The sequence below is a fragment of the Eublepharis macularius genome, chromosome 5 (assembly GCF_028583425.1).
Source record: "Eublepharis macularius isolate TG4126 chromosome 5, MPM_Emac_v1.0, whole genome shotgun sequence".
Taxonomy (NCBI): Eukaryota; Metazoa; Chordata; class Lepidosauria; order Squamata; family Eublepharidae; genus Eublepharis; species Eublepharis macularius.
In genome coordinates, this window is record NC_072794.1 from 8,347,750 (window position 1) to 8,375,045 (window position 27,296).

The 27,296-nt window shown below is 47.8% G+C and overlaps 1 protein-coding gene across 1 annotated transcript in view; it reads left to right on the plus strand.

Moving 5' to 3' along the window:
• Positions 1-17,928, plus strand: part of SHC2 (SHC adaptor protein 2) — a 29,536-nt gene extending 11,608 nt beyond the window's left edge. Inside the window, exons 6-12 of the mRNA XM_054979640.1 lie at positions 6,655-6,706; positions 8,553-8,679; positions 9,972-10,152; positions 13,621-13,687; positions 14,607-14,771; positions 15,951-16,258; positions 17,800-17,928. Of these exons, the coding sequence (XP_054835615.1) occupies positions 6,655-6,706; positions 8,553-8,679; positions 9,972-10,152; positions 13,621-13,687; positions 14,607-14,771; positions 15,951-16,258; positions 17,800-17,928 (1,029 nt within the window). The remainder of the gene's footprint in view (positions 1-6,654; positions 6,707-8,552; positions 8,680-9,971; positions 10,153-13,620; positions 13,688-14,606; positions 14,772-15,950; positions 16,259-17,799) is intronic.
• Positions 17,929-27,296: the final 9,368 nt, after the last annotated feature.

Below are 27,296 nucleotides of genomic sequence, written 5' to 3' on the forward strand. Positions count from 1 at the left end.
CAGACAGTAGCCTTGATGCTGCTTTTTGAACCAGTTGGATCACTGTGGCCAGATCACAGTTTTTGAGGAATGGTTGTAGCAAACCAACGGGAGCTGATAAAAGGTGCTACATGCCACAGGAAAGATCTGATCCTTGAGCCATAGACTAGGATCCAGTAATATCCCTAAGCTATGAACCTGCTCCTTCAAGTTCCCCTTACTCCTGTAGCCCCCTCCAAGACCCATGCTAGATCCACAGTCCCTAAGCAGCTTCTCCATTGATCAACAGCACCTAGTCTTGTCTGGATTGAGCTTCAGTTTACTAGCCCTCACCCATTCCATTTCCTTTTCCAGGCACCTATTCAAGACTTCCACAGACCCATCTGTCTTAGCTGATAAAGGAAAAATAAAGTTGGGTGTTGTTATAGAGTATTATCCTGCCTGTGGGTAAAGCAGTTATTTTAAAACAGATATGTGGAAACTAAGAGTCTTTGTTCCAAATCAACACATTAACCATTTAACCACAGGGCTGATAACCAATCTCTAGAGGTAATCAGTCCTTTGACCAAAGAGAGGTTGCAAGTTTATTTATTCCAAGTGTCAAGTAAAAACCTTGTATCCCAGCCAAAAAGATCCCTCAATGTCATCTTTTAAGATTTTATTTAAAAGAAATCTAAACACTCTTGAAATTAATAAATGTAACATAATCACAAAGACACAAAAAACTAGCATATGTCAATTAAATTAGAAATGCATATATGTGATCTCTTATCCTATCTTAAATTTAAATGATAAAATACAATTTCTAAGATTTTCACCAAACTGTTTTCAGAAAATATCAGATAGTCTCATTGTAAACCAGATCCGAGAGCTTCGGGGTTTTTTCTACCTTATAAGAGTCCAAGTACATGAACCTGACATGACTCTACTGAAGCCACCTAATTTGTTTTCTCTGAAAGCATGATGCATGACATTCCTCTGAGCACTGCGAGGCATTGTTTCAAACTGTGTTTTGGTCATTCTAAGATTTAGTCTGGGCATAAGGCCATTTATTTATAAACTATCTTTCTCAAGGTTAGAACAGTGAGAACATGGCTGGAACAGCAAGAAGCAAAAACGTATTTGAAGAAATCCTCATGCCTGCTTAGTTCAGGAATCTATACTATTAACAGTCAGCGTCCATGACAAATATCATCTGCATTTGGGTGGAACCTCTTTCTAAATCACCGGTTGACCCCTCCCTGTGGTTTCATGTAGACGTTAAATAGCATGGGGCGTAAGATGGAAGCCTGTGGGACCCCATACCATAAATGCCATGGGACCGAGCAGCAATCCTCCAGAACCACCTTCTGGACTCAGTTGCTCAAGTAAGAACAGAACCACTGACGTGCAGTTCCCCTTACTCCTGGCGCACCCAGTCAATCCAGGAAGAGGCCACGGTCAACGGTATTGACAGCTACTGAGAGTTCGAGGAGAATAAAAAGGGATGCACTTCCCTGTCATAGATCCAGAGGAGCTAGCTGTGTTAGTCTGTAGTTGCAAAACAGTGAAGAGTCCAGTAAAGAGTGCTACTGGACTCTTTACTTCTTCCCTGTCACTTTCTCACCAAAGGTGATCAAGGCCATTTCTGTTCCAAAACCAGGCTTGAACCCAGGTTGAAACTGGACTAGACGATGGCTGTTTCCCCATGTCTTAAAACTAGCGCACCACTTACAGAATGCTGGTGGCTTCTTCACGCGATTTCTGATGTCACCTGGATGCAGGCGGTGATGAATCACTGCCTGCATCCGGGCGCTAGTTTTAAGATGTGGGGAAACAGCCAATGTCTTCTCCGAGACTTCCTGGGAGAAAGAGGGACAGACAGGGGGCTGCCTGGATTTCTGGAGAAGGAACACAGGACGGAGTCGCTGAGCTCTGGCCAACAGGACAAGTTGGAGAAGACAGGAGGAAGCCGAGGAATGGCAGGCATTAAAAATGTGGATCATAGAATCATAGAATCATAGAGTTGGAAAGGGCCATACAGACCATCTAGTCCAACCCCCTGCCCAGTGCAGGATCAGCCTAAAGCATCTCTGACAAGTATTCATCCAGCCTCTTCTTGAAAACCGCCAGTGAGGGGGAGCTCACCACCTCCCTAGGCAGCTGATTCCACTTTTGAACTACTCTGACCGTGAAAAAGTTTTTCCTAATATCCAGTCGGTACCTTTGTGCATGTAGTTTTAGCCCATTGCTTCGCGTCCTACCCTCTGCTGCCAACTGGAACAGCTCCCTGCCCTCCTCCAAATGACAGCCTTTCGAATATTTAAAGAGAGCAATCATGTCCCCCCTCAACCTCCTCTTCTCCAAACTAAACATTCCCAAGGCCCTCAGCCTTTCCTTGTAGGGCTCAGTCTCCAGACCCCTGATCATCCTCGTCGCTCTCCTCTGCACCCTCTCGATTTTGTCCACATCCTTTTTGAAGTGAGGCCTCCAGAACTGCACACAATACTCCAGGTGTGGCCTGACCAAGGCAGTATAGAGAGGGGCTATGACCTCCTGCGATTTCGATGCTATGGCCCCTTTGATACAACCCAGGAGTGAATTGGCCTTTTTTGCCACCACATCACACTGACTGCTCATATTCAGTTTACAGTCCACTCTTACCCCAAGATCCCTTTCACATATACTACTGCCCAGAAGTGTATCCCCCATCCAGTATTTGTGCTTCTCATTTTTGTGGCCCAGACGTAATACTGTGCACTTGTCTTTGTTGAATTGCATCCTATTCACAGCTGCCCACTTCTCCAGAGTATTCAGGTCTTGTTGAATTTTAATTCTATCTTCTTGGGTGTTTGCTACCCCTCCCAATTTGGTATCATCAGCAAATTTAATGAGCAGCCCTTCCACTCCTTCATCCAGATCATTGATAAAAATATTGAAAAGTACCGGGCCCAAAACCGAGCCCTGCGGCACCCCACTGGACACCTCCCTCCAATCTGATGAAACGCCGTTGACCACCACTCTTTGCGTGTGGTCCTCCAACCAGTTCCCTATCCACCGAACTGTCCTATAGTCTACTCCACAGTCTTCCAGTTTGCCCATCAGAATGTCATGGGGGACCTTATCAAAAGCTTTACTGAAATCCAGATAAATCACGTCAACAGATGTATTGTCGAAAGCTTTCACGGCCGGAGAACGATGGTTGTTGTGGGTTTTCCGGGCTGTATTGCCGTTGTCTTGGCATTGTAGTTCCTGACGTTTCGCCAGCAGCTGTGGCTGGCATCTTCAGAGGTGTAGCACCAAAAGACAGAGATCTCTCAGTGTCTCAGACAACCACGTCAACAGAGTTCCCCCGATCCAGTAAGCTGGTCACTCGATCAAAGAAGGAAACCAGGTTGGTCTGGCAGGATCTGTTAGGAACAAAACCATGCTGACTTCCCCGGATCACTGAGCGGTCCTTCAGATGCTTACAGATTGATCCCTTTAAAATCTGTTCTAATATCTTCCCAGCAACAGAAGTCAGACTGACCGGCCTGTAGTTTCCCGGGTCATCCTCCTTCCCTTTCTTAAAGATTGGGATAACATTTGCTCTTCTCCAATCTTGTGGCACATCCCCAGTCCTCCAGGAGGCCTTGAAGATGATGGACAGGGGTTCTGCAAGTTCTCTAGAAAGTTCTTTCAGCACTCTTGGGTGCACCCCACCCCATCAGGCCCAAGGCGGGTGTGCTAATGTGTGTGCCTGCAATCTTTATTTGCCAGAACGGAAGAAATCCCCAGGCCTACCCTACTTGGCAGACTACAGGAAATGGTAAGGCCAAAAAACAAGGGGCGAGGCTATTCCCCACACACTCAGAGCTGCTGCTTTTTTTTTTTTTAAGTTTGTCTTAGATAAATAGATGTCTGCTTGGAGCTCTGCACCCGTGGAGCTCTGCACCCAAAATGCCTGGGCTCCAGCTCCTGCCCAGGGTCCAGCTCCTGAAAGGCAAGAAGTGGTGCTTCACTGGTGAAGGGTCATGTCCTGATATCAGCACCTGGAAACAGTGCCTAAGATATTCTGCCTTGTATAGAGAACAGTGGCAGGCTGGAAGGTGCTTCTGAAAGGCGTGCAAGACTGCCTGGGCCTGCAAAGGAGGGAGAGGCATAGCTCCCACCATGGAGGGAAGATGCTCTAGTCTGGTTGCCTGGAAGGCTCTTGGACAGGAGTAGGGTGGCCAGTCTTCAGGTGGTGCCTAGAGACCTCCCAGAGTTGCAACGGCTTCCCTGAGTACAGAGATTAGTACTCCTGGAGAAAATGGCTGCTTTGAAGGGTGGACTCTATGGCATCACATCCCTGATGAGATCCCTCCCCAAACCCCACACCCCTAGGCTTCACCCCCAAACCCCCAGGAATTTCCCAACCGGAGTTGGCAACCCCCAGTGATAAGCCCAAGGAGAGTATAACCGACCTCGTCCTGGTTCACAACAGGGCTTAGGGTGCCCATTCCAGCTTGGAAAGTTCCTGGAGATTTGGGAGTGGTGCCTGGGAAGGACAGGGGAGGGGGAGGGGAGGGGGAACTCAGTGGCAACGTGATGTCACTCTGGGACTTGTGTTTCTCCTAGACTCTATGATATACCATAGACCACTTTGGGGTTGACAACCTCCAGGTGGGACCTGGGGATCTCCTGAAATTACATCTGGTGGAGAAAATGGCAGCTTTGAAGGGTGGACTGTATGGAATTATATTCCACTGAGGCCCCTCTGCCCTGAACCCTGACCTCCCCAGGTGGGGACCCCATTCCCCTGGTGGGGGCAGGGGATTCCCCTCTCCTACCTGTCACCCCCCACCAATTACCTGGCCAGCAGGGGGAAAGGCAGGGAATGGGCCTCCTGGGCGCAATGACAATGATGTCATCGATGTCATCGTGCTGCCCTGAGAGGGCTCCTGCTGTGAAGCGCACACCTGCTCCCAGCCTTGTGTGACGATGTCAGTTCCCGGAACTGACGTCATCGTGTTGGTGCAGGGCTGCGCGCGTACAAAGGGAGTGTCCTGGACCACCAGGAAGGTAAGCACTGGGTCCTCCTTCCCACCGGGAGGGTTGCCCCATCCCCGTCCCAAGGCCCCACCCCCAAATCTCTAGGAATTCCCCAACCTGTTGGCAACCCCAACCCACCTGAAGGTTCAAAACCCTATTAGCACTCCATAGCACGGGAGCTGTGCAAAGAGCTTTGGGTATATTTCTGGACAGGGTAGCTACAAAATTGGCTAGGGTGAATTTGGCAGTCACCACAGTGTAGGGCATTCTGGAAGCTGACAGAATTGGGCTTTGGTTGGCATCCTCCGGGGAGCTGTTTCAATACAGCCAAGCAGTGGCAAATTGCCACAGAAAGACCTTTTTCTGGACGGTTTCCCAGAATGCACTTTCTGTCCCTTCAGGAAAAGCATGTCAGTATCAGAGTAGTTAGTTAAATGGGTACTTCTACAAGTTGAAGTCTGGAATGCTATTTTGCAGGGGTAAGTTTGGGCCTAATAGGGAATGGGAGTGGCTATTTCATCAAGCAAAATGACCCTCCATCTGCTTCCTACACCTCCTTACAGGGTCACATGCAATTTTGCCTGTTCTTCATCTGTTATGTTTGCCACCTCCAGGTTGTGAAATTCCTGGAGATCTGGTAGAGCTTGGGGAGGGTGGGGTTTGGGGAGCTCAGCAGAAACGTGATGTCATGCAATCCACCCTCTGGAGCTGCCATTTTCTCTGGGGAAACTGATCTCTGTGGCCTGGAGATGAGTTGTAATTCCAGGAGATCTCCAGCCCTCCCCTACCTGGAGGCTGGTGACCCTCGACACGGCATGCAGCTGTGCTGCTAGGGTGGTTGGCTGTTTCGGCAGGGTCTGGTATGTATTTGTAATCTGCGCCTCTTTTCCCAGCTTCATTTTCTAAGAACCCTCCCTCTTGTTTTTGCCCTTGGAAGACAGTTATTAATTAATTAACATTTCATCTACTGAATGGTGAGGTTCTGGCCCAGAAACGTTGTCACAGAAAGTCTTTAAAGTGAACACAAGATTCTTTGTTGTTTTGGCAGCAACAGGCTAGAGGGAATTAGTGTAGAAGATGGATTTTCAGCAGGTACAGCTTTTCTCAGCCCCCGCAAGACAAGTGACACCTGTCAAAATTAAATCCTCTTTTCTGCACAGCTGCTGAAAGGTCTTTGCATCAGGTTGCGCTATGACTAGGGAGCCCCGTGGCACAGAGTGATAAGCTGCAAAGCAGCCCAAGCTCTGCTCATGACCTGAGTTCGATCCTGGCAGAAGCTGGGTTCAGGTAGCCGGCTCAAGGTTCACTCAGCCTTTCAGCCTTTCGGGGTTGATAAAATGACTTCGTGATGTAATGACTTGGGTCAGTAATGACTTGGTGCTTGCACCTTTACCTTTTCCTACCTTTACACTATGACTGCGTTTTGCATGTGTGTTCCACAATGCATGGCAGTTTCTTCTTGTGACCCCCCACCCATTTTATCACTCTTATTTCCATCCCCAAGAAACTTTGGTTCCACAACCATTGCAACTTTTAAGAACTATCTCAGTAAGATCAGTCAAAACTTGCAAACACTCCTGCTAGAGACACAAGGGGTCTCACTCACTGGCTTTCCAACCATCGGTCTTGCTCATTCAAAATGACATTTCCCAACAACAATCCTCTCCTTTCTTCTTTACTCAGGACACAACTGACTATGTGGCATATGTTGCAAAGGATCCTATCAACCAACGAGGTGAGCACCACCCCATTGCGCCTGCCCATCTGTTTTTAAAAAATAATTGTTGCTGCGTGAAGGATGTAGACGTGTTCATGGAGAATTGGTCTATCAACAGCTGTGTTTGTAAAAACAGAAATGGTGCTGAATTTTTTTGCATATATAATCAAAACAGTCCAAGGCTATTTTTATTTATTTAATTTAAAACATTGACATCTTGCCTTTCCTACCATCTGTGATTGCTCAAGGCAGCCTTCCAAAAGCCAGCAAAGTAAGCAACAGAGACGCTAAAACTACCAAACAGTCCACTGATGGCGCAGAGTAGTAAGCTGCAGTACTGCAGCCCAAGCTCTGCTCCTGACCTGAGTTTGATCCTGGCGGAAGCTGGGTTCAGGTAGCCAGCTCAAGGTTGACTCAACCTTCAATTCAATTCAAATACCTTTAATGGCAATCTTCCATCCTTCCGAGGTCAGTAAACCACCCCGTAACAAAGTCTGCCAAGAAAAAGTCATGATGTGATGTCCCCCCATGGGTCAGTAATGACCTTTACCTTTTAACCTAGTCCACTGATAAAAAAATGGTCCAGCTATAAGAACACTCTGTGACCCAATTAAACCCAATTCCCTCCTAGCAGAAATTTGTGTGTGTGTGTGCGCGCGTGCGCGCACACACACGCATGCGTGAGAGCGAGCGAGCGAGAGATGCTCAGACTGGAACCCAAAAGGGCCATCACCCGCTCTGTGAACCTGTGAAGAACAATTGTACTATCAGAGCTAAAACACGAGACGAATTACACGAGGACACTCAAGTGAAGGGGGATGCAATGTTAGCTGGGAAGCCGAATTCTAAAAGACATATTGGAAGGCTTTTCCCATTTCCCCTCTCTTCAGAGCCAGCGAAGATTGCTCCTCAGAGGGTTTGTTTACTTCATCTTTGCCTCCCAGTAGAGGAAGTGAAACTAACAGAGCCTTTGGGGAGGCGAAGATGAAGTAAACAAACCCTCTGAGGAGCAATCTTCGCTGGCTCTGAAGAGAGGGGAAATGGGAAAAGCCTTCCAATATGTCTTTTAGAATTCGGCTTCCCAGCTAACATTGCGTCCCTCTTCACTTGAGTGTCCTCATGTAATTTGTCTCGTGTGTTTTAGCTCTCAGTGTCTCCTTTCTATTCCAGCATGTCAGAAATGCCATTACCAGGATGAGGCACTTTAAGTGGTAGGGATTTTAAGGAGGCACCTACCCTGTTCCCACACGGTGGGACAGGCCTCATCTAAAGGCCACGAAGGCACTGACTTTTTAGGGGGGCTTTTGAAAGTGGCTAATGGACTTTGACAATAATTCTCTTTTCCACCTGGCTTCTCTTACTTCATTTGTTTTTTAAATTTTTTTGCCATGAATTGCTTTGAGTCCCCCCTTTGGAGAGAAAAGTGGGCTTTAAAAATATTTTAAATGCATATTTATTTTAAATGCATGCATGAAAATGTCTAGCAGAATGGTATATAAGCACACTGTTATTATTATTATGTACAACACCTGATTCTCCGCTCTTCGCTCTGCACACACCCTTTGCTGAGCAGGGGGAAGTCCCGGGGCAGAGCTCCATGGGCCTCTTGGCAACATTAGATGTGATCCAGCAGGTCCCTTTTGGGGTGGGGGGGCATGTGCATCTTCTTTGGTACAGATTTTTCACTGACAGTGCCTCCAAGGCAACACCCTTTTCTGCAATCCATCAAAGGACAGAGATATGCTGCTGCCCCTTTTCATGGACACATCAACCTTTCTGGGCTGGGACATTGTATCTGGTGAGGTTAACACTTTTCTTCCTTCCCTCCTCATTCTCTCTGTCTGTCTCACTCCTTAACCTGAAGCATGCCACATCTTGGAATGTTGTGATGGGCTGGCACAAAGTATAATCAATACCGTGGGGCAGGCCTTCGAGCTCCGCTTCAAACAGTATCTCCATAACCCCCCCAAGACCATGGTGCCACAGGAGAGGTAGGTAGCAGTGGCACAAGAGAACTTTTCAGAGCAGTAGATACCTCTTCTCCTGTTAGGTGGTGTTTTCAATTCCATCCCCAGGCAATCTAAAATCCTGCCATGGTTGCAAACTGCATATTTTTACTCCATTATTTTCTCAGCCTCAGTATTTTTTAGGTTTCCAAAGCAATACTTAGAGGTGGGGTGTGGTTGAGTGAAAAAGTAGGCATGCAGGTAAGTCTGAAGGTGGCTAAGAGTTGCTGAAACCTTTGCTTGGCAGCGCCTTTTGGTAGAAGCATACACTTCAAAAAAATTGTTTTAATTTCATTTCAGAGGTTTTTTTTAAAGGGTGTGGTTTTCATTATGCTGAAATTTTCGGGAAGGGGGCATGATAATATTCTTGTATTCTGTGTTGGGCACAGTTTTGAGGTTCCTGAAAATCATGTCCTTTAAAAAAAAAACACAAAACATTATTTTTAAAAGTGCAAAAGTCTCTCACCAAGGCAACAGTAGCAGCGAGGGAGGAGGGAGCGTGAGCAAGCTGGGCTGCAGGACACCAGCTCTTTAAACCCCTCTAACCTTTAAACACCCACTGTGCAGTGGGCATTTAAAGGTTAAAAGAGCTCAAAGGGCTGATAGACCAAAGCTCTGCTGTGGCATGCTACTTCTTCCCTCACCACTCTGCTCTGGCTGCGTTTGCAAACCCAGAAACCCTCCCTAAATTCCAAGAGATAAATTTTCATTACTCCTGGAATTTTGTAAGTGTTTTGCTTCATCTTGGAAATTTCCAAGGTGACACCAATCAGCAAATTTCAGATATAATTTTGGTTTAGGAATATCTGAACGCACACCCCTTTTGGGGGGCGCTTCCACACTGTCATCTTCCAATCACTGATTTTCCAGGTTTTCCTCTGCTTTGCTCTGACCTTTCCCAAACCCTTTGTCCTCCAATCTTTCTCTGAAGATCCTTGCCAAAATGTGCCTTCATGCCACATGGGTGGGAAAGTGCCCGTTTTTGGAAAGTACTTCTGACCACATATGTGCTATTTTCCTTGTATCCGCCCCAGTGGCTGCTGTTTTCTCTGTTGTGCTCTAGAAGGCTTTTTCAAAAGTGTTGGTCAGTGCCGTATCACTATAGAGGTGGTGCAGGGGAGTAGAAATGGCAGCTGGCAAGGAAGTGCTCAGAAAACTCTGTTGCTGCTGAGAATGCCTCTATGGTGAGTTGTTGCCATCTGGATGCAGCCCTTTGTGTACAGCACAACCTCTGCTAAAATGTCAGCAACATTCTCTTCGTTTACCTTTTCGGCCAGAGCAATGGGGACAGACGATTCTACCTGGGGTGAAGATGAAGAGACCTCAGAGCATGATTACTATAACAGCATCCCAGGAAAGGAGCCACCCCTTGGGGGCCTGGTGGACTCGCGCCTCTGGCACGGCACATCTCTCTGCCACGCGCCCACGCAGCTTTTGTGCACCAGTCACTTCAACCAGGTGAAAATGAAAGTGCCCTGTAGGACTGCAGTGTCTTGTCCAAGTACTTTTCTGGATGGGGGATACACTTCTGGGCAGTAGTATATGTGAAAGGGATCTTGGGGTAAGAGTGGACTGTAAACTGAATATGAGCAGTCAGTGTGATGCGGTGGCAAAAAAGGCTAATTCAATCCTGGGTTGTATCAAAGGGGCCATAGCATCGAAATCGCAGGAGGTCATATATACTGCCTTGGTCAGGCCACACCTGGAGTATTGTGTGCAGTTCTGGAGGCCTCACTTCAAAAAGGATGTGGACAAAATCGAGAGGGTGCAGAGGAGAGCGACGAGGATGATCAGGGGTCTGGAGACTGAGCCCTACGAGGAAAGGCTGAGGGCCTTGGGAATGTTTAGTTTGGAGAAGAGGAGGTTGAGGGGGGACATGATTGCTCTCTTTAAATATTTGAAAGGCTGTCATTTGGAGGAGGGCAGGGAGCTGTTCCAGTTGGCAGCAGAGGGTAGGACGCGAAGCAATGGGCTAAAACTACATGCACAAAGGTACCGACTGGATATTAGGAAAAACTTTTTCATGGTCAGAGTAGTTCAAAAGTGGAATCAGCTGCCTAGGGAGGTGGTGAGCTCCCCCTCACTGGCAGTTTTCAAGAAGAGGCTGGATGAATACTTGTCAGAGATGCTTTAGGCTGATCCTGCACTGGGCAAGGGGTTGGACTAGATGGTCTGTATGGCCCCTTCCAACTCTATGATTCTATGATTCTATTCTATTCTATTCTATTCTATTCTATTCTATTCTATTCTATTCTATTCTATTCTATGATTTATTGGATTTAAACAAGCTTTTGTTAATCAAAACAGCATCCTCAGATGATCTGGGTCACAGATTTCAAAAATGTTTTCAACTGTTTTGTTACAGGCTCTTCTGAAAGTCTATCTGCTTCATTTTTATCCCGTCCTTCCTCCAAGTTCAGCGCAGCATGCGTAGTTCTCCTCTCTCCTGTTTCCTCCTCACAACAACTCTGTGAGGAAGGCTAGGCTGAGAGATGGCCCAAGGTCACCTGTGAACATCACGGCTGTGTTGGGGTTTGAATCCAGGCCTCCTTAATCCTAGTGTGACATACAGACGGCCACATTTTTTTTTAAAAGCAAGATAAATGCCTCTTCTGAGATGATGATTTTGTATGTAGGGTGGTCTCAGAGAATGGCATTTTGCAGAGTCCAAGAAGGTAGGCCTCTGCCCCAAGGAATTTACCCTCTTCAATTTAACATAGGGGAGGCAGCAGAGCAAGATGGAGGCGAGGAAGGAAGTGGAAGAATCGGCATTCAGTGCATTTCCTTACAGCCAAGACACCTGTGATAATGTCCTGGTGTCCTCTGTCCTGGTCCTTTCAACCAGATGTGGTCTGAGAGTTCCTGTTTGGACCTTAATTCTGGGATGTGCAGAAGCCTGATTTGGACGGGGACTGTGGCACATAGGAAGAGATGCCATTTTGCTAACCTGAAATTGCTCTAGGAGCCACAATTTGCCTCACTAGTGTAGCCCACTAGTATATCTGTAGCTAGCTACTGGTGGGACCAACAGTGTCTTCCCGGGGCCACATGGGGTCAGGATAGGGTTGCCAGCCTCCAGGTAGTGGCTGGAGATCTCCTGGAATTACAACTGATCTCCAGGCCACAGAGATCAGTTCACCTGGAGAAAATGGCTACTTTGGGGGGGTGGACTCTATGGAATTATGCCATGCCAAGGTCCTTTCCCTCCCCAAACCCCACTTTCTCCAGGTTTCACCTCCCCAAGATCTCCAGGAATTTCCCAACTTGGAGCTGGCAACCCTAGGTCAGGAGGAGATGTGTGGGGGCTTAATCCCCCTCTCGCTGCATCTCTTGGTCCTGCTTCCAATGGACTGTGGGCACTAGGATGTAAGTGCTGGGCCTCAGTTCCCAGAGCCCATTTGAATGGAAGGGCCAGAGCAGGCGTAGGGGCACTGCACCTGCCTGCACAAAGGACTGTCCTGGGAAATCCAGTTTTGAGACCAGCCACTGGCTGTCCACCCATTCTAGGAAATCTTCGGTAAAAAGCAGAAGCTGACTGCTCTGGCAAGATCCAGGGCTCTTGGCTCCCTTCTGCTTCAGCCTGCACCAGGGGAGCCTGTGGGCAGCCACAGGCAGTTATCTGTAGCAGGCAAAATTTCTCCAGGGCTGGCAACTCACAAAAGAATTGCAGATGACTGATTGCCTGTATAACCTGTCTGTTCCATTCATTTATCTGCATTTATCCTCTTTTGAAGAAAAGGTCATTCATTGAAGAGAGATACGTTTTAAAAAAAGTTTTCAAATCAATTAAATGTAACTAAACACATAGTGCAATCCTGAATAGTAAGGATAGCCCCAGCCCATTGGTTCAAGGGTAATTTAGCAGAGGATAGCACTGTGTAACTGTGTAGTGATCAGAGTGGCAGTGTAGGGTCTGGGAGGGCCCAGGGTCAAAGCCCTACTCTTGCCTGGTGATCTTGGTGTGTGATCCACACACTCTCAGCCTACCTCACAGGAGGATTGGGTTTCTGAGAATGAGGTCCGTGTGGGAGTAGGGAGGGGAACAAGAGCTGGGGAGCAGTCCATGCTGCCTGTAGCCCATGCAGATCCCAAACCCTGGAGGCACCAAGAGGACATCTGGCTCAGTGGTAGCGCACAGGCTTGCTAAGTAGCAGGCTCAACCCCTGATGAATCCAATAATCGCAGGAGGCGGGTAATGGAGAAAGGCCTTGACAACCACAATAGATGATTCTGAGCTAGATGGACCAAAATGGCCTACCTTGCTATAAGCTCAATGGGAACCTAGCTCTACCTGGCTGCTGTAGCATAGTGGTTAAGCAGTTGGGTTGCGAATCAGCACACTGCTGGTTCAACACCCACTCCTGCCATGAGCTCAGCAGGTGGCCTTGGGCGAGCCACTCCTCCCAGCACAGCTCCCCATCTGTATTGTGGGGATAACAATACTTTGTTCACCTCTCTGAGTGTGGCACTAATCTGCCCAGAAGGGTGATATATAAGCACACTGTCATCGTCGTCATTGTTGTTAGTATTATTAGAGCTCTGAGAATGGTCTGATCTGCAAAGCTCAGATATGGAAGTCTGCAGAGCTAGCCTTGGGGGTGTCTGACTGTGAGAAGGAAAGAATATCATCTATACATTTGTTGTATCCCAATATCTCCACCAACTAATGAATTAAAGCTTCATTTGGTCAGGTTACAAGACAAAGCTTGCAGTGCCAGAAAAACACACCCACACCCACACCCTCCCACCAATATCTCTTGAAAACTTTGTGTGTGAATGAATATTCAGACCACTGGGCTTCCTCAGAGTCAGGGGTTGTTAATCTCCAAACAGAAGATACTCATCGTGATTGACAGCTCTCTGGGTTGTGCAAGCCTGTTTCAGAACAGGTGCTGGCTTCTGTCCTACCCTTCTTCTTTTCTACAGGTTGGATCCCCTGCCAGAAGAGACCACAGCAGTCATTCAAATTTGCACTGGGATGCTGATTCGCACGGTAATGATAATGTTTCTTATGTGGGTAGGTGGGGGAAAAAACAAAAAGCATGCCTGATGACGGCTAACTTGAGGTTTCCCAGCTCACGCTATTTATTCCATTAGCATGTGGGGATAATAACGGTGGCCTATCTTTCAGGACTGTTGTAAGGATAACAAGTTAATGTGTGCGCTTGGAACTCTGAAAGTGTTTTGTAATGGTGGTGGTGGGTGATAATTATGACTCCCCGCCCAAAGAGATCCAAGTAGCACACATGGGGGCAATTTTTCTATTCTCCAAATCTACGGGGCAATTCCATTCAGCCCAGCAATCTATGAAAAAACTTCCCCCCTCAAGGATTTTGTGACGAATGGAACTGACTTGCTTTATTGGGAACTCTCTGTTTATGTATTAGCCATTTTGGGCTGATGTTTTGCCATTTCTTTATTTTTAGAGTTTCAGGTTGGTTGCTAACTTGCATTTTATTTTTTTAAATTATTATAATTATTAATTATTATATTTTTTTGTTTTTTAATATAATTTTTATTTATTTTATTTTAAAACAGAAAAGATGAAAATTTAGAGAAATAAAAAAAATCACAGAACTATGTGTTATAAGGGCAATCAGAGAACAAAAATCTTATAACATTTGAGATATATGTTTTCAGATAAACAACACATATAAACTTTGAACCTAAATTGGATTTTAGTGTGCGATTTTAAGGTCTATTGTCATTTTTATCCTTACAACAGCCTTTTGAGGCAGGTTACACTGAAAGATAGCAAAGGTGAGCTTTGTGGCCCAGGGAGGATTCAAATCATATTTCCACAGTCCCACTAGGCCATGCTATCCTCTAGTTCTTCCAGTGTATTCTGTGCTGTAGAGATGTCCTTTGGAGTCGGGTGAATTGCGTAACTTGAGTATGACTGTGTCTTCCAGGCCAAAGCTGCGACGGTTACGTGCAGGCAGATGGGAAGCCGCTGTGCACCCGAGACTATGAAGAGCACATGTATGTGAATACACAGAATCTGGAGAACTGTGAGGCCGATGCCGGGGGGCTTCGAGTGCTTGACGAGAGCCCCACAAAAGACCTGTTTGATATGAGTAAGAGAGGGGGCTGGTGGAGGCAGGGAGGGCTTCAGTTCTAATTTCAAAGTTTAAAAAGAAATCGCAAGTGTTGGGAGCACAAAACACAACACTCCTCCCACCCTGCAAAGTTGAATAATAATTTTATTAATATCATCTGCCCACTCAAAGTGATGTTCAGAGCGCATTACATAAGAAGGGTGCAAGAAGATATAATAATCACACGGTGGGGCTGGGGAGAACTTTTAAAAGTTTTTTTTCTTGGTAAAGTTTCTAGCATGAATTTGGGACACGCCAACAGTAGAGCTGGGGGCAATTTTCCAAATTCTGTACCTGGAGAAACCATGTAGGCAATTGAGCTCATTTGAATAGATTTGCATTTTATGCATTGGGTCTCCTCTGTCTGTTAGCCCCAGACCCCTGCCCATGAGGAAGCCACTGTGCACTGTGTATTGGTAGGCAGTCCAAGGAGACAGAAGACAAGCTGTCAGGATGGTGGATAGCTGACCTGTATGCAGAGCCATGACAACCAGGTAGCCCACCTGGCCACTCCAGCGCGGATCAGAAGAACGCTGAAGTGCCGCTGCTGGAAGTTGTGTGGACTGGTAAAGATCAGCGGTAGCACCCTAGTTCTGCAGTACATGTTGCTCCCCTTTCCAAACCACACAGTAGCCAAGGTGGGCTGGCAGGAAGGAGAAGTCCCCGCCCGGTATCCATGAAAAGCATGCCCCCTCTCCCCAGGAAGAGGCATAGCCCCTGGAGCTTCTTCCATCTGCCAATGCCTCCCAAAGAGAAGGTTCTTTAGTGACTCTTTCCTGAGGTAGCCCCCGCTGTGGGAACGCTCCGACTCATCGCGCAATAGTGGGATTTCTGTGTTTGGATGAAACGGGATTTTAAAGTTGCCCAGCAGTGGACCAGCTCTTTAACTTCCCAAGGAAATTCCTGGTGGACTGCCGCCCCAGAGGACCACTGGCAGCCCTCCCAGCTTGCCCTAGGGTGGTTTTAGCTTCCCAGTCCCCTCCCGAGCCCTAAAGACAAGCAATTTCTTTTTTCTTAAAGTAGAGCTTCTCACAGTGTTGAAATCTGTGTTTTTAGGAAGCCTTCTGTACATGCCCAGAGCACACATATGCCCCAGCCTCAGTGTTGCCTGGGAAAGGTTGCAACTGCACCTGAGCACACCTAACTTTTTTTCCTCAGGGCCTTTTGAGGATGCCTTGAAGCTTCATGAATCCATGTCAGCTTGCGGCGCGGGCAGCAGCCCCCAGATAGAGGACCAGTGGCCCAGCCCCCCGACCCGGAAGGCTCCAATTGCCCCCACGGAAGAACAGCTCAAGCAGGAGCCCTGGTATCATGGCAAGATGAGCCGGCGGGATGCGGAGAAGTTGCTGCGGATGGATGGGGACTTCCTTGTGAGAGACAGCATAACCAACCCTGGGCAGTACGTCCTGACGGGCATGCACAATGGGCAACCCAAACATTTGCTCCTGGTGGATCCTGAAGGAGTGGTAAGCAGCTGGCAGAGCAGGGGCAAGGGATGCCTTACCTTTTGGCCCATCATCGCATGTATCGCGGCCTGCCTGTGGGAATGGTCCCCTCAACCAAGTCACTCATCCCTTGGACAGGATCCCCGGCTGTGTGTCTGCTCTAACCTTCTAGTCAAAGTGATTCCATGATCCAATCACATCCTTTGCAGAAATAAGGCAGAATGAGCTGCTCCCAAGACAGGCTGCTCATTGCCTCTCTACATGAGTCATTGATCTTTTCGATCTGGAATTGTGCTCAGCAATAGAACTTTAGCTGAAACCTGGATATGGGTCATTCTTTCCCTTTGAAAATTTACTAGTAGAATATTTTGGCTGCTGTGTGTGGTATGTCTCCAGTTTTAATGGAGGAGGGGGGTAGCCCTGTCTCTTTGCTATTGGGTGTTTGGGAGGCCATGGTGGGGGGGGGCAGCAGGAGGTCCAGTGATGATACAGGGATATGACAGGGAACTTTAAGTTTATGTTTTGCAGACTTCATAATGTTGGCACTGGAGAGGTGGGGGCTGAGCTTGATTTCCAAAAAGAGAGAAGATGGGCTAAGGCTAGGGTTGCCAGGTCCCCCTGTACTCCCAGCGGGTGGTTGGGGCCCCAGCACCTGCCTTCTTGGTGGGTTAGTTGCATGCACCTGCGTGCACGCCCCAGGCCTGCACAGTGACCTCACTTCTGGGCAGTGGCGTCATCATGCAGGCCATGGCCTCCCCCGGGAGTGCTCCTGTGCTCTGTGGAGGGCCCGAATCAGCCTGAATTGGGCCCAAAGCAGCCCGGAACGGGCTGCTGCCTGGCAGGGGAACACTCCCCCGCCTGGCAGTTGTCCAATTCTGGCTGTTTTGGGCCCTAATAGGGCTGAAATGGGCCTGAAATGGCCAGGATCAGGCCCGAATTGGCCTGGAATAGGCTGTTGCCAGGTGGGGGAGCACTCCCCCGCACTGCATTGTCCCAGTCTAGGCGGATTTAGCCCCAATTCTGGCCATTTTGGGCCTGTTTTGGCCCATGGGAGCGCACTGCGCTGCTGCCCAGGAACACACCCTGAGGCCCGTGCCTCCCCCACCAGCCAGGTAAGTGGGGGTGGGGGTGGGGGTGGTGGAGGGTGGAAGCAGGGGATCCCCTGCCCCCAAGAAGGGACTGGCAACCCTAGCTAAGGCCTGTGGGGGAGCCTGGCCATTTGCTAGAAAAGAAGCCTCGTTCTTCCATTCCAAGTGACTGCTGATGGTTTTAGAGATGGGGTTCCCAGGGATAAGGAAAAAGCACTCTGCATGTGCTCAGATTACCTTCCTTATATAATACGACTTCTTGTTCTTTATGAAAGGTGTTGCCACAGAGTGGCTGAGTGGACATAGTTAGGAAAAGAGGTGGGCCTACAAGACGGATTCCAGAACGAATTCCAGCATGAGATTTTTTTCCTTCTGCTCAGACAACTGGCTCAGATTAAGCCAGTTGGCAAAGATAGGTCCAGGAGCCCCTTGCCAAACAGGTGCTCAGCCCCCTTTCCTCTTCTGCCTCTCCAGGTGAGAACCAAGGACGCCTTATTTGAAAGCATCAGCCACCTTATTAACTATCACCTACAAAACGAACAGCCAATCGTGGCAGCTGAGAGTGAGCTGCACCTACGACAGGTGGTGAAATGGAAGCTGTGACAATCTGGTAGGTTCCAGACATTCCTCCCACCCTTTGGAGAGCACGATGGCATGTTTCTCAAGTTCTGAATGAAACCGTGCTCTTATGGAACTCACTGCCACAAGGTGCAAAGACAGCTCCCTAGCAGAGGTGGCTTTTTAAAATGAGTGTGCACAGATTCATGGAGGAGAGAGCTACTGATGGCAATTAGCTATGATAGCTAAATGGAACCTCCATGTTTAAGGGCAGTATACTAATTCCACAAGTTTAAAGGCAAATATTGGTAATCGAACACATTCAGGGACTGCTTTTGGGCTTTAGAGGGGGGTACAATTCTAACTCAGAAAGAACCTAGGCCTCCCACACAGTCACTCTTCCATAATCCAGACTAGTACAATGTGTCAAAAGCACAAAACAAAATAAAATAATAAATTTAAATTTAATTTCCTGAATATTTCTCTTGTTTTCCATTACCTTTGTGGAGAAACGCCATTCTGTTTGTGGAGTTAACTTTCTATGGGCTGCAGAGGGCTGCAATTAGCTATGTTCTGGAGTGGAATGTGATCGGAGGGAGAGCGAGTCAGTGGGAGTTGGGAGTGGACAGTTGGTGGCTGGAGAGCGGAGGGAGAGATGGCTCTGAGGGGAGAGGGAGATCTAGTGTAACCCCAGGTACCAAAGAATCGGGCCTGCCCTACACAACATTGAATTAGGGCATGAGGGAGAGAGAGCAGGGGGGTTCTGTTTCTGTTTTATTATTCCTTCCGTTCACTGTATATTTGCCTGTGTGTGGTTAGAAGTTAAATAAATGAGTTTGGGAATTTTTGAAGGAAGAAAGCTCTTCTGTTCCACATAGTCCCCCAACCGCTTGGGCCCACTAGCAGAGGAGGGAGGTTAGGAGGCTGTCCCGCCTAACCAGGACCCCACACAGGGACAGTGGTGGCAGCAACTACCCGGAGACAGGAAAGGGAGACAGCCCCTTCAGGTGCCTGGCCAGAGGTGGAAAGGGAGGGGTAGGCAGAACGGGGTCTACCAGTGGGAGGAAAGGCCCCGTTTCGCCACAACCTTATACAAAGAGAAAAAGTTAAATGAGCTCTCAAAGCAGCAGACTGTGGAGTGGGTCACAGGGAATATCCTAGCCCCCCCCCCCACACCCAAATTAGTATTGCTGAAGTGAGGGGAGAGGTGGCAGCATTATTGGAGGCGTTGGAAGGTGGTGATGGAGTTGCCAGGGCCACAGCTGAAGCACTGTGGAGGTGCATGGCTATCACCTGGGTAGTGGTCCCCCGACAGCTCTCTTACCACCTCCTGATGGCCACAGGCAACAACGCCACCTCTTTGTCCCCCTTCATGGGGAGGCAATCCCTGTGAGCTGTGCCACCATCCACTCCTGCCACAAGATCACTAGGTGGAGGGGGGGAACCCTTTAAAATAACTAGGTGGGCCAGTTCCTTTCTGAATCCCTCCCCTCTTCGTGGGAAATGCAGTTAGTTGCATGGGAACAGCGTCCTGGGGGAGGGGTCCTTACTTATGTTGGTCCTTTTTGAGGGTGCTTTGTTGTTCTCAAGTCCCAAAGGCACCTTGTTTTCTGTGGATTGGGTCCCTGGCAGCAGCTGTCCGCTCTCCACTTCCACCTACTTACTGATCCCTGTTCTGTTTGTGTTTTTGGACCAACGCCTGTTCTTCTCTCCTCCTGTCACACCTTAACATTGTCACTTTCTCTGGTTATTTTAGCTTTCATTCCTGCAGGCCACCTTTTGCTGCTCTCCTCCTTCCTCTTCCTCCTCCTTTGTCCTCCAGCTTCTGACGCCATCCCCAGCTACCTATCCGGAGAGGGATGATCTCAGAGGAGAAGCCCCCTTCCCTGAGCTGACTCCAAAATTTCATCTTGAGGAAATCTGGTTGTTCCTAAATGGTGAAAGAAATCAGGGGAAGCAACAAAAAAAAGGGGGGGCACTGGGAGTGTCACAAAAGCTCACCTTGCCTGGTGGCCACAAAACTGTTATGCGGCCACACTAGAAACTGCTGTGACTCCATTGCCACAGTTTGGATCCTTTGAGCATAGCCTGATACAAATCAGAGGCACGCTGGCTCCTGAAGAAACGTGCCTATGTTTCGCCATTACCTTCCAGAAGGATGGGTAGGCAACTTACCATGATTTCGTCTTCCCCGTCCTCCAAGGAGCCCAGGCCAGCCTCCATTTTAGCTTCACAGCAATCCTGTGAAGAAGACAGTTTCAAGTGGGAAGCCCCGTTAGACTGTAGCAGAAGATTCAGGTTCTGTGGCACATTCAAGATCAACTAGATTTCCAGGGTGTCAGCTTTTGACAGTCAAGCTCCCTTCGTCATAGACTCTGACTCTTAAAAGCTCCCGAATCTTGCTCCTGTGAGGAAGATTAGGCTGATTGGCCCAGAGTCACCCAGTAGGCTTCAAAGTGAAACAGGGATTTGAACTCGGATCTCTCCACTCCCAGTCCAGTATGTTCACAGTTACCCCAGGCTCCCCTCCTTACGGCTGCAAGCTCTTCCCTTCCCTCTGCTTCCTCAGCCAGGGTTCTGCAATGGAACCGAATCCCCTGGCCAGTGATTGTGCCTCCGGGATCCCCCTTCTCCACCTGACTGTTGTAGATGGACTGCCTCAGGGAATCCCTGTTAGCCCCGTTTCCTCTGGGTGATGTCACTCCCCATACGGGCCAGAACACCTTTTCGGTGGGTTCTAACATGCATGGGCCCACACCACTCACCTTTTTGGATGTGATGTTGTCACTTCCAGAAAGTGACGCCATTGCATCACTCCCAGTGTGCCTGGGAGGCCTCCCCCGCAGTGGGTGAGTGGTGGCGGGGGGCGGATGGTGGAGGTGGGGGATCCCTGATGCACTCGCATGAAACTAACCCATAATACAAGTCTGGGAAAGCTTGCATTTTTGAAATCGGGCATCGTGGCAGCTAAGCCAAGCCTTCCTACAGCCCCAACAGAGTAGATCCATTTCTCTCCTATGCTTGAACCGAAGCCATGGCATCTTTTCCACGTTACGGAAAGGTCTGTCTCTAGTCTCTCAGATGTCTCTCCTAACCACGTGACACAAAACCTTTCCCTTGCCACAAACAAAGCCTTCCCCTGCCTGTCGCAAAAAGGGGCTCTCACAGGCAGACTACAATACTTTTCCTGTTAGGAATGCGGCTCTTTGTGCACAAAGTCACTCTGGCCTTCTGGACTCAAGTCCAACAACACTGTGGGAACTTTACTGGAGCAGCTACCTCTTGGTGAGGCAGACTCTAGAAAACCATGGCAAGAAAACCCACAATCCAGGATTCCTTCTCCGTGCACCGCCACCAACCCCTCTGATCGCCAGCCTCTGCTAAACTGCTTTCTTCTTCTCGATGCTGCCATTTCCTCCCCCAGCCCAGTTTATCAAATGGAGTAGAAAAGCAAGAAGTGGCCTCCATGGAAGGTGGTGCCCTGAGGGATAACTAGCCTGGGCTTGGCTTCGTAGGAAACAATGTGAGGTTTATTAGTGCTCATTAGAAATAAACCAGCCATTGAAACATAGAATCATAGGGTCCTCTAGGGTCATCTAGTCCAACCTCCTGCACAATGCAGGAAATTCACAACTGTCTTCCTTCCCTACACTCCCAGTGACCCCTGCTCCATGCCCAGAAGACGGCAAAACACTATCAGGAGGAGGAGGAGAACAAAACAGGATCGCATTTCTCACTTGCCATGTACTCAAGTGGCTCCGTAGCCAACCTCTTATGGGCACCTGCTTAGATTCAGCTCTGGAAGAACGACAGGTCTTTCTTTGGAGAATCCTGTTTCCTTGCCTGAGAGGGACAAAGCGAGATTATTGCAACACTTATCAAACCAGACCTTTTTCAACCTGCAAAGACTGGGAGGAAAGAAGACAGAGGAACATGCAACATTTTGGGGGTGGAAGCATTAGATGCCCTTTGCCGCCTTTTTTGGAAATGTTTTTTTCGTTCCTGAACTTCTAATTCTGGACTTAAGAGTTGGAGAGATTGTCTGGATCCGGTGTCTTATCTCTCTGGTTTTTCTAGGTGCACTGCAGTTCCTTTGAGTTGATGGCAGATTGAATAGCTTCACTATTACTCCAGCAAGGAAATAATTCTGCAAAAGTCCTCCATAAACTTTCACTAGAACCTGCCATTGAGGTAGAATAGGTTGGGAGGAATCCTCATGTATGCCACAAGGGGGCAGAGTGGCACTAGGACAAGAATTCTAGGCCACTTGGTTCACAAGAACCTTCTCTAGGAATGTAACACTTGTTTCTCTCTGATCTATGATTTTGATCCATAGAAGTTTTGGTTAGTTTTACACACACACACACACACACACACACACACACACACACACACACACACACACACTTACACTTATCCACAATTAAGGAGAGTTGCAGTTTTGAATATGTTTCTAATTAAATGTGGAAATGTTTAATAATACCAGAGATGTTTTTTGGCTGTTTAGTCTCCAAAAGGGAGAGTGCAACCATGAGATCAGAAGGAGACTGAGGCCGTTTCTGTACATCCTTAAAGGGACGGCCCACTCACCAAACACGGGCGGCTTTCCCCCTTGACTCCAGACGCCTCCATTTTCAAAACAATTGCAGGCTGTTTGGCTTCCATTTTCTCAGCACCTTTTTGGGAAATGCACTTACCTATGGTCCCTGTAAAGGTGCCAACAAAATCGAAGCCAAACAGCCTGCAACTGTTTTGAAAACGGAGACGTCTGGAATCAAGAGGGAAAGCTGCCAGTGTACAGTGATGCAGAGGAGTTAGCCGTGTTAGTCTGTGGTAGCAAAATCAAAAAGAGTCCAGTAGCACCTTTAAGACTAACCAACTTTATTGTAGCATAAGCTTTCGAGAATCACAGTTCTCTTCGTCAGATGCCTGATACAGAGTCTCTGTATCAGGCATCTGACGAAGAGAACTTGATTCTCGAAAGCTTATGCTACAATAAAGTTGGTTAGTCTTAAAGGTGCTACTGGACTCTTTTTGATTTAGTGTACAGTGAGTGGGCTGTCCCTTTAAGGACACGTGGAAAAGGCCTGTGACTTGGAAGGGCAGCCATGAAGGAACTAGAAAAGATCCTTAGGTGTAAGGAAAGGTTGCTGGAGACCAAGATCAAAACGATTCATATTATGTTATTTCCCATTACTATGTATAGATGTGAAAGTTAGGCAATGAAGAAAGCTGACCAGAAAAATGGTATTTCTTTTGAAATATGGTGCTGGAGGAGAGTTTTGTGGATACCATGGACAGCCAAAAAAACAAATAAGTGGGTTCTAGACCAAGTCGAGCCTGATTTCTCCCCAGAAGCTAAAATGACAAACTGCGGCTATCATACTTTGGTCTCATCATGAGAAGTCAAGTCAATAAAGCTAGGAAAAGTTGAAGGCACTAGGAAAAGAGGAAGACCCAAAACAAAATGGTTTGACTCAATAAAAGAAGCCACATCCTCCAGTTTGCAGGATCTGAGCAGGGCTTTCAACGATAGGACATTTTGGAGGGCACTCATTCACAGGGATGCCGTAAGTCAGAAGCAACTTGACAGCACACAACACGCACATATGTTAAAATCATATAAAAGAAACATGTTACCTTAACAAGCACCCTTGAAACTACCTGCAGTTTGTATACGTTTTAAATAAGGCAGTGAAACAGGATCAAAATCTGTAACCTAAAAAATCATTAGGGTCTAACTGAACGTTGCCCTGACCTGGATGGCCCAGGCTAGCCCAGCTTTGTGAGATCTCAGAAGCTAAGCGGGGTTCTCTCTGCTTAGCCCCTGGAGCCGGCCACGGACGTCCAAAGCCCCTGTGCAGATACAACAATGGAAAACCGTCTCTGAACGTCTCTCGTCTTGAAAATGCTACGGGGTCACCATAAGTCGCCTGAGACTCGAGGGGGCTTTATACACACAACTAGGTGTCATAAGTGGATGGGTCAAATGGAACCCTGACAGCTCAGGAAAAGCCCACTTGGAGAAGTGATGGGGGAGGGGGAATTAACTCTCCACTTGCCGCTCCTGCACCCAAAATTCCTGCTCCCCAAACCATGCCCCCCCCCACTTACCATAGGTTTTTAAAGGCATGCTCCCATGCAGGGTGCGTTTCCTTCGTTAAGGAGTGATGATGCTGTCTCTCCACACACACATCTGTGGTTGCAAGGAAGATTTCCTACCCAGACCCCCTCGAGCATCACTTTTCCTAGAACTTAAGCACTGAACTCCCTCCCAGATGTAAGGTTTGCACATTTACCCAGTTCATTCTGGTTGGGGGCCAGGAGGCTATGCAAGCCCACTTTTAAAAAAAAAATTTGGACAGACCTGTGAGCCAGAAACATTTTTCTTTTTTAAAAAAGCCTTTCTTATGGTTTAGCTTTTGGTTTTGGTTTTGTTCCGATTCATAGTAGAGAGGGGTGGTTCAAATTGGATTTGATTCCTTGGCTTATCTCCTGTGTTAATGATTCCTTACAGATGGCCATGTAAGAAGGGTGGCGGTGGGTGCTGAGGGTTTCCCCGCTTGGCGCTGTTTTCTGTGGTGCCCTTGCCTGCCTGTTGAGATAATTGCACCTGCCTCTGGAGTGGAGACATATTATAAAGGCTGCCAGGGCTGTTCTTCGCTTCCGCTAGTGCCGAAGAAAAGCCTCCCGCCAATTACTGCCTCTAGTTGAAGCTCAGACCTTTGGGATTCTAGAATTGCTTCAGTCTGATTTTAGGAGGCTTTCTCTCTCTCTCCCCCCTCCCCCCGTTATAAGGTTTAACTGCCTAGCAATCTGTATGCAATTGCAAAAAAATAATGTGTTGGAAAAGCAAAACAGTGATGTAAACCAGTAGGTTAATTTAAGTTACCTATTTGTGCTATTATCTCCCCCCCCCCCCCCGCCCCCGTTCATTTACATGGCTTGATTTTCAATCTCTCTATATGAGCTTCAGAACTATCAAGAGGAGATTTTTTTTTTTTTTGCTGCAGGTAATAAGTCAGTATTGCAGTTTCTTGGTTCTTACTTCCATTTTATTTGATTTGCCTCCAATTCTTTTTTTCTCTGTTCCCTCCGGCCGTTTTCCATGCAGCAATGGATTTTTTTCTCCCCATAACTGACAGTTCATTGTTGCTGTTATATACTCTCATAGGTACATGAACCTTTAAATAATAACGCTGTGGGCAGAGCAGATTTTTAGCCCAATGAACTTAGGGTCAAACCAGCCATGGCCTGGTAGATCTGGGAATGCCTCTCTGACACTGAATGCCTCTGTCTGATGGGCAAACTGGAAGACTGTGGAGTAGACTATAGGACAGTTCGGTGGATAGGGAACTGGTTGGAGGACCGCACTCAAAGAGTGGTGGTCAACGGCGTTTCATCAGATTGGAGGGAGGTGTCCAGTGGGGTGCCGCAGGGCTTGGTTTTGGGCTCGGTACTTTTCAATATTTTTATCAATGATCTGGATGAAGGAGTGGAAGGGCTGCTCATTAAATTTGCTGATGATACCAAATTGGGAGGGGTAGCAAACACCCAAGAAGATAGAATTAAAATTCAACAAGACCTGAATACTCTGGAGAAGTGGGCAGCTGTGAATAGGATGCAATTCAACCAAGACAAGTGCACAGTATTACATCTGGGCCACAAAAATGAGAAGCACAAATACTGGATGGGGGATACACTTCTGGGCAGTAGTATATGTGAAAGGGATCTTGGGGTAAGAGTGGACTGTAAACTGAATATGAGCAGTCAGTGTGATGCAGTGGCAAAAAAGGCTAATTCAATCCTGGGTTGTATCAAAGGGGCCATAGCATCGAAATCGCAGGAGGTCATAGCCCCTCTCTATACTGCCTTGGTCAGGCCACACCTGGAGTATTGTGTGCAGTTCTGGAGGCCTCACTTCAAAAAGGATGTGGACAAAATTGAGAGGGTGCAGAGGAGAGCGACGAGGATGATCAGGGGTCTGGAGACTGAGCCCTACAAGGAAAGGCTGAGGGCCTTGGGAATGTTTAGTTTGGAGAAGAGGAGGTTGAGGGGGGACATGATTGCTCTCTTTAAATATTTGAAAGGCTGTCATTTGGAGGAGGGCAAAGAGCTGTTCCAGTTGGCAGCAGAGGGTAGGACGCGAAGCAATGGGCTAAAACTACATGCACAAAGGTACCGACTGGATATTAGGAAAAACTTTTTCACTGTCAGAGTAGTTCAAAAGTGGAATCAGCTGCCTAGGGAGGTGGTGAGCTCCCCCTCACTGGCAGTTTTCAAGATGAGACTGGATGAATACTTGTCAGAGAAGCTTTAGGCTGATCCTGCACTGGGCAGGGGGTTGGACTAGAAGGTCTGTATGGCCCCTTCCAACTCTATGATTCTATGATTCTATGACACTGTCTTTCTTGGTAAATAGTTGTCCTGATGGCCCTTTTGGATTGAGGCTGCATGTGGGGTTTGTTAACTCTGACCTCCAGTGATATCCCTCTGAGCTGCTCTTTGCCTCATTGGAGGGCACACAAAAGCACCTCCTAGGGGGAGCAGCTTTGGGGAGCCATTTGAGGGCACAAAAATGAGGATGGAGGAAAAGTGAAATAATACACGCCAGTCCTCTGTACTCAGGTCCCATACAGTTATAAAATTTGGGTGGAGTTCTCCCAGAAATGCAACTGAATTATAGACTGGGGACATTAGCACCCCGGGAGGAAATGATAGCCTTGGACTCTATGGTATATCATACAGTCCAGGAGAAATAGAAGTCCTAGAGTGACATCATCTCCCCACAGAGTTCCCTTTCCAGGTACTTCCCCCAAATCCCCAAGAATTTTCTAAGGCACAGTTAGAAACCCTAAGTGTCAGTCTGAATCTCCTCTCCCCTCACTATTGCTATTTACCAAGAAAAACTGCGCTGGGATTCCACGGATAGATTTCTAGCCTCTTACCTGGCTGGATCTTGGCACATCCATATTTTCGGTGCCTCATTGCATGTACTGCAGCCCCGCTTGAGCTATCTACTCTTTATGCACCCTGTCCACTTCCTTCTTAAATTTTATTTTATTTTGAGGGTTATACCCCACTTTTCTCTGCAATGGGGGCCCAAAGCATCCGAAAACAGTATTCTCTCCTCCTTCATTTTACCCGTACAAGGCTGTGAACTGATCCATGGTCACCCAGTGGGCTTCTGTGGCAGAGTGGGGATTCACACCGGGGTCTTACTGATCCTTATCCAACACGCTAACCACTGCACAGCGCTGCTTCTTCCTGATGGAATGCACTCTAGCTTGCAGTCTCGGGTGACCTCAAAGCACCACATCCAGGGGCTTGAGTAGCAACCTTCGTTGCAAGGGCCGTGAGGCAGTGGTGATGCCCTTGGAGCTGTGTGTGGCAATGGCAACAGCACTGGCAGC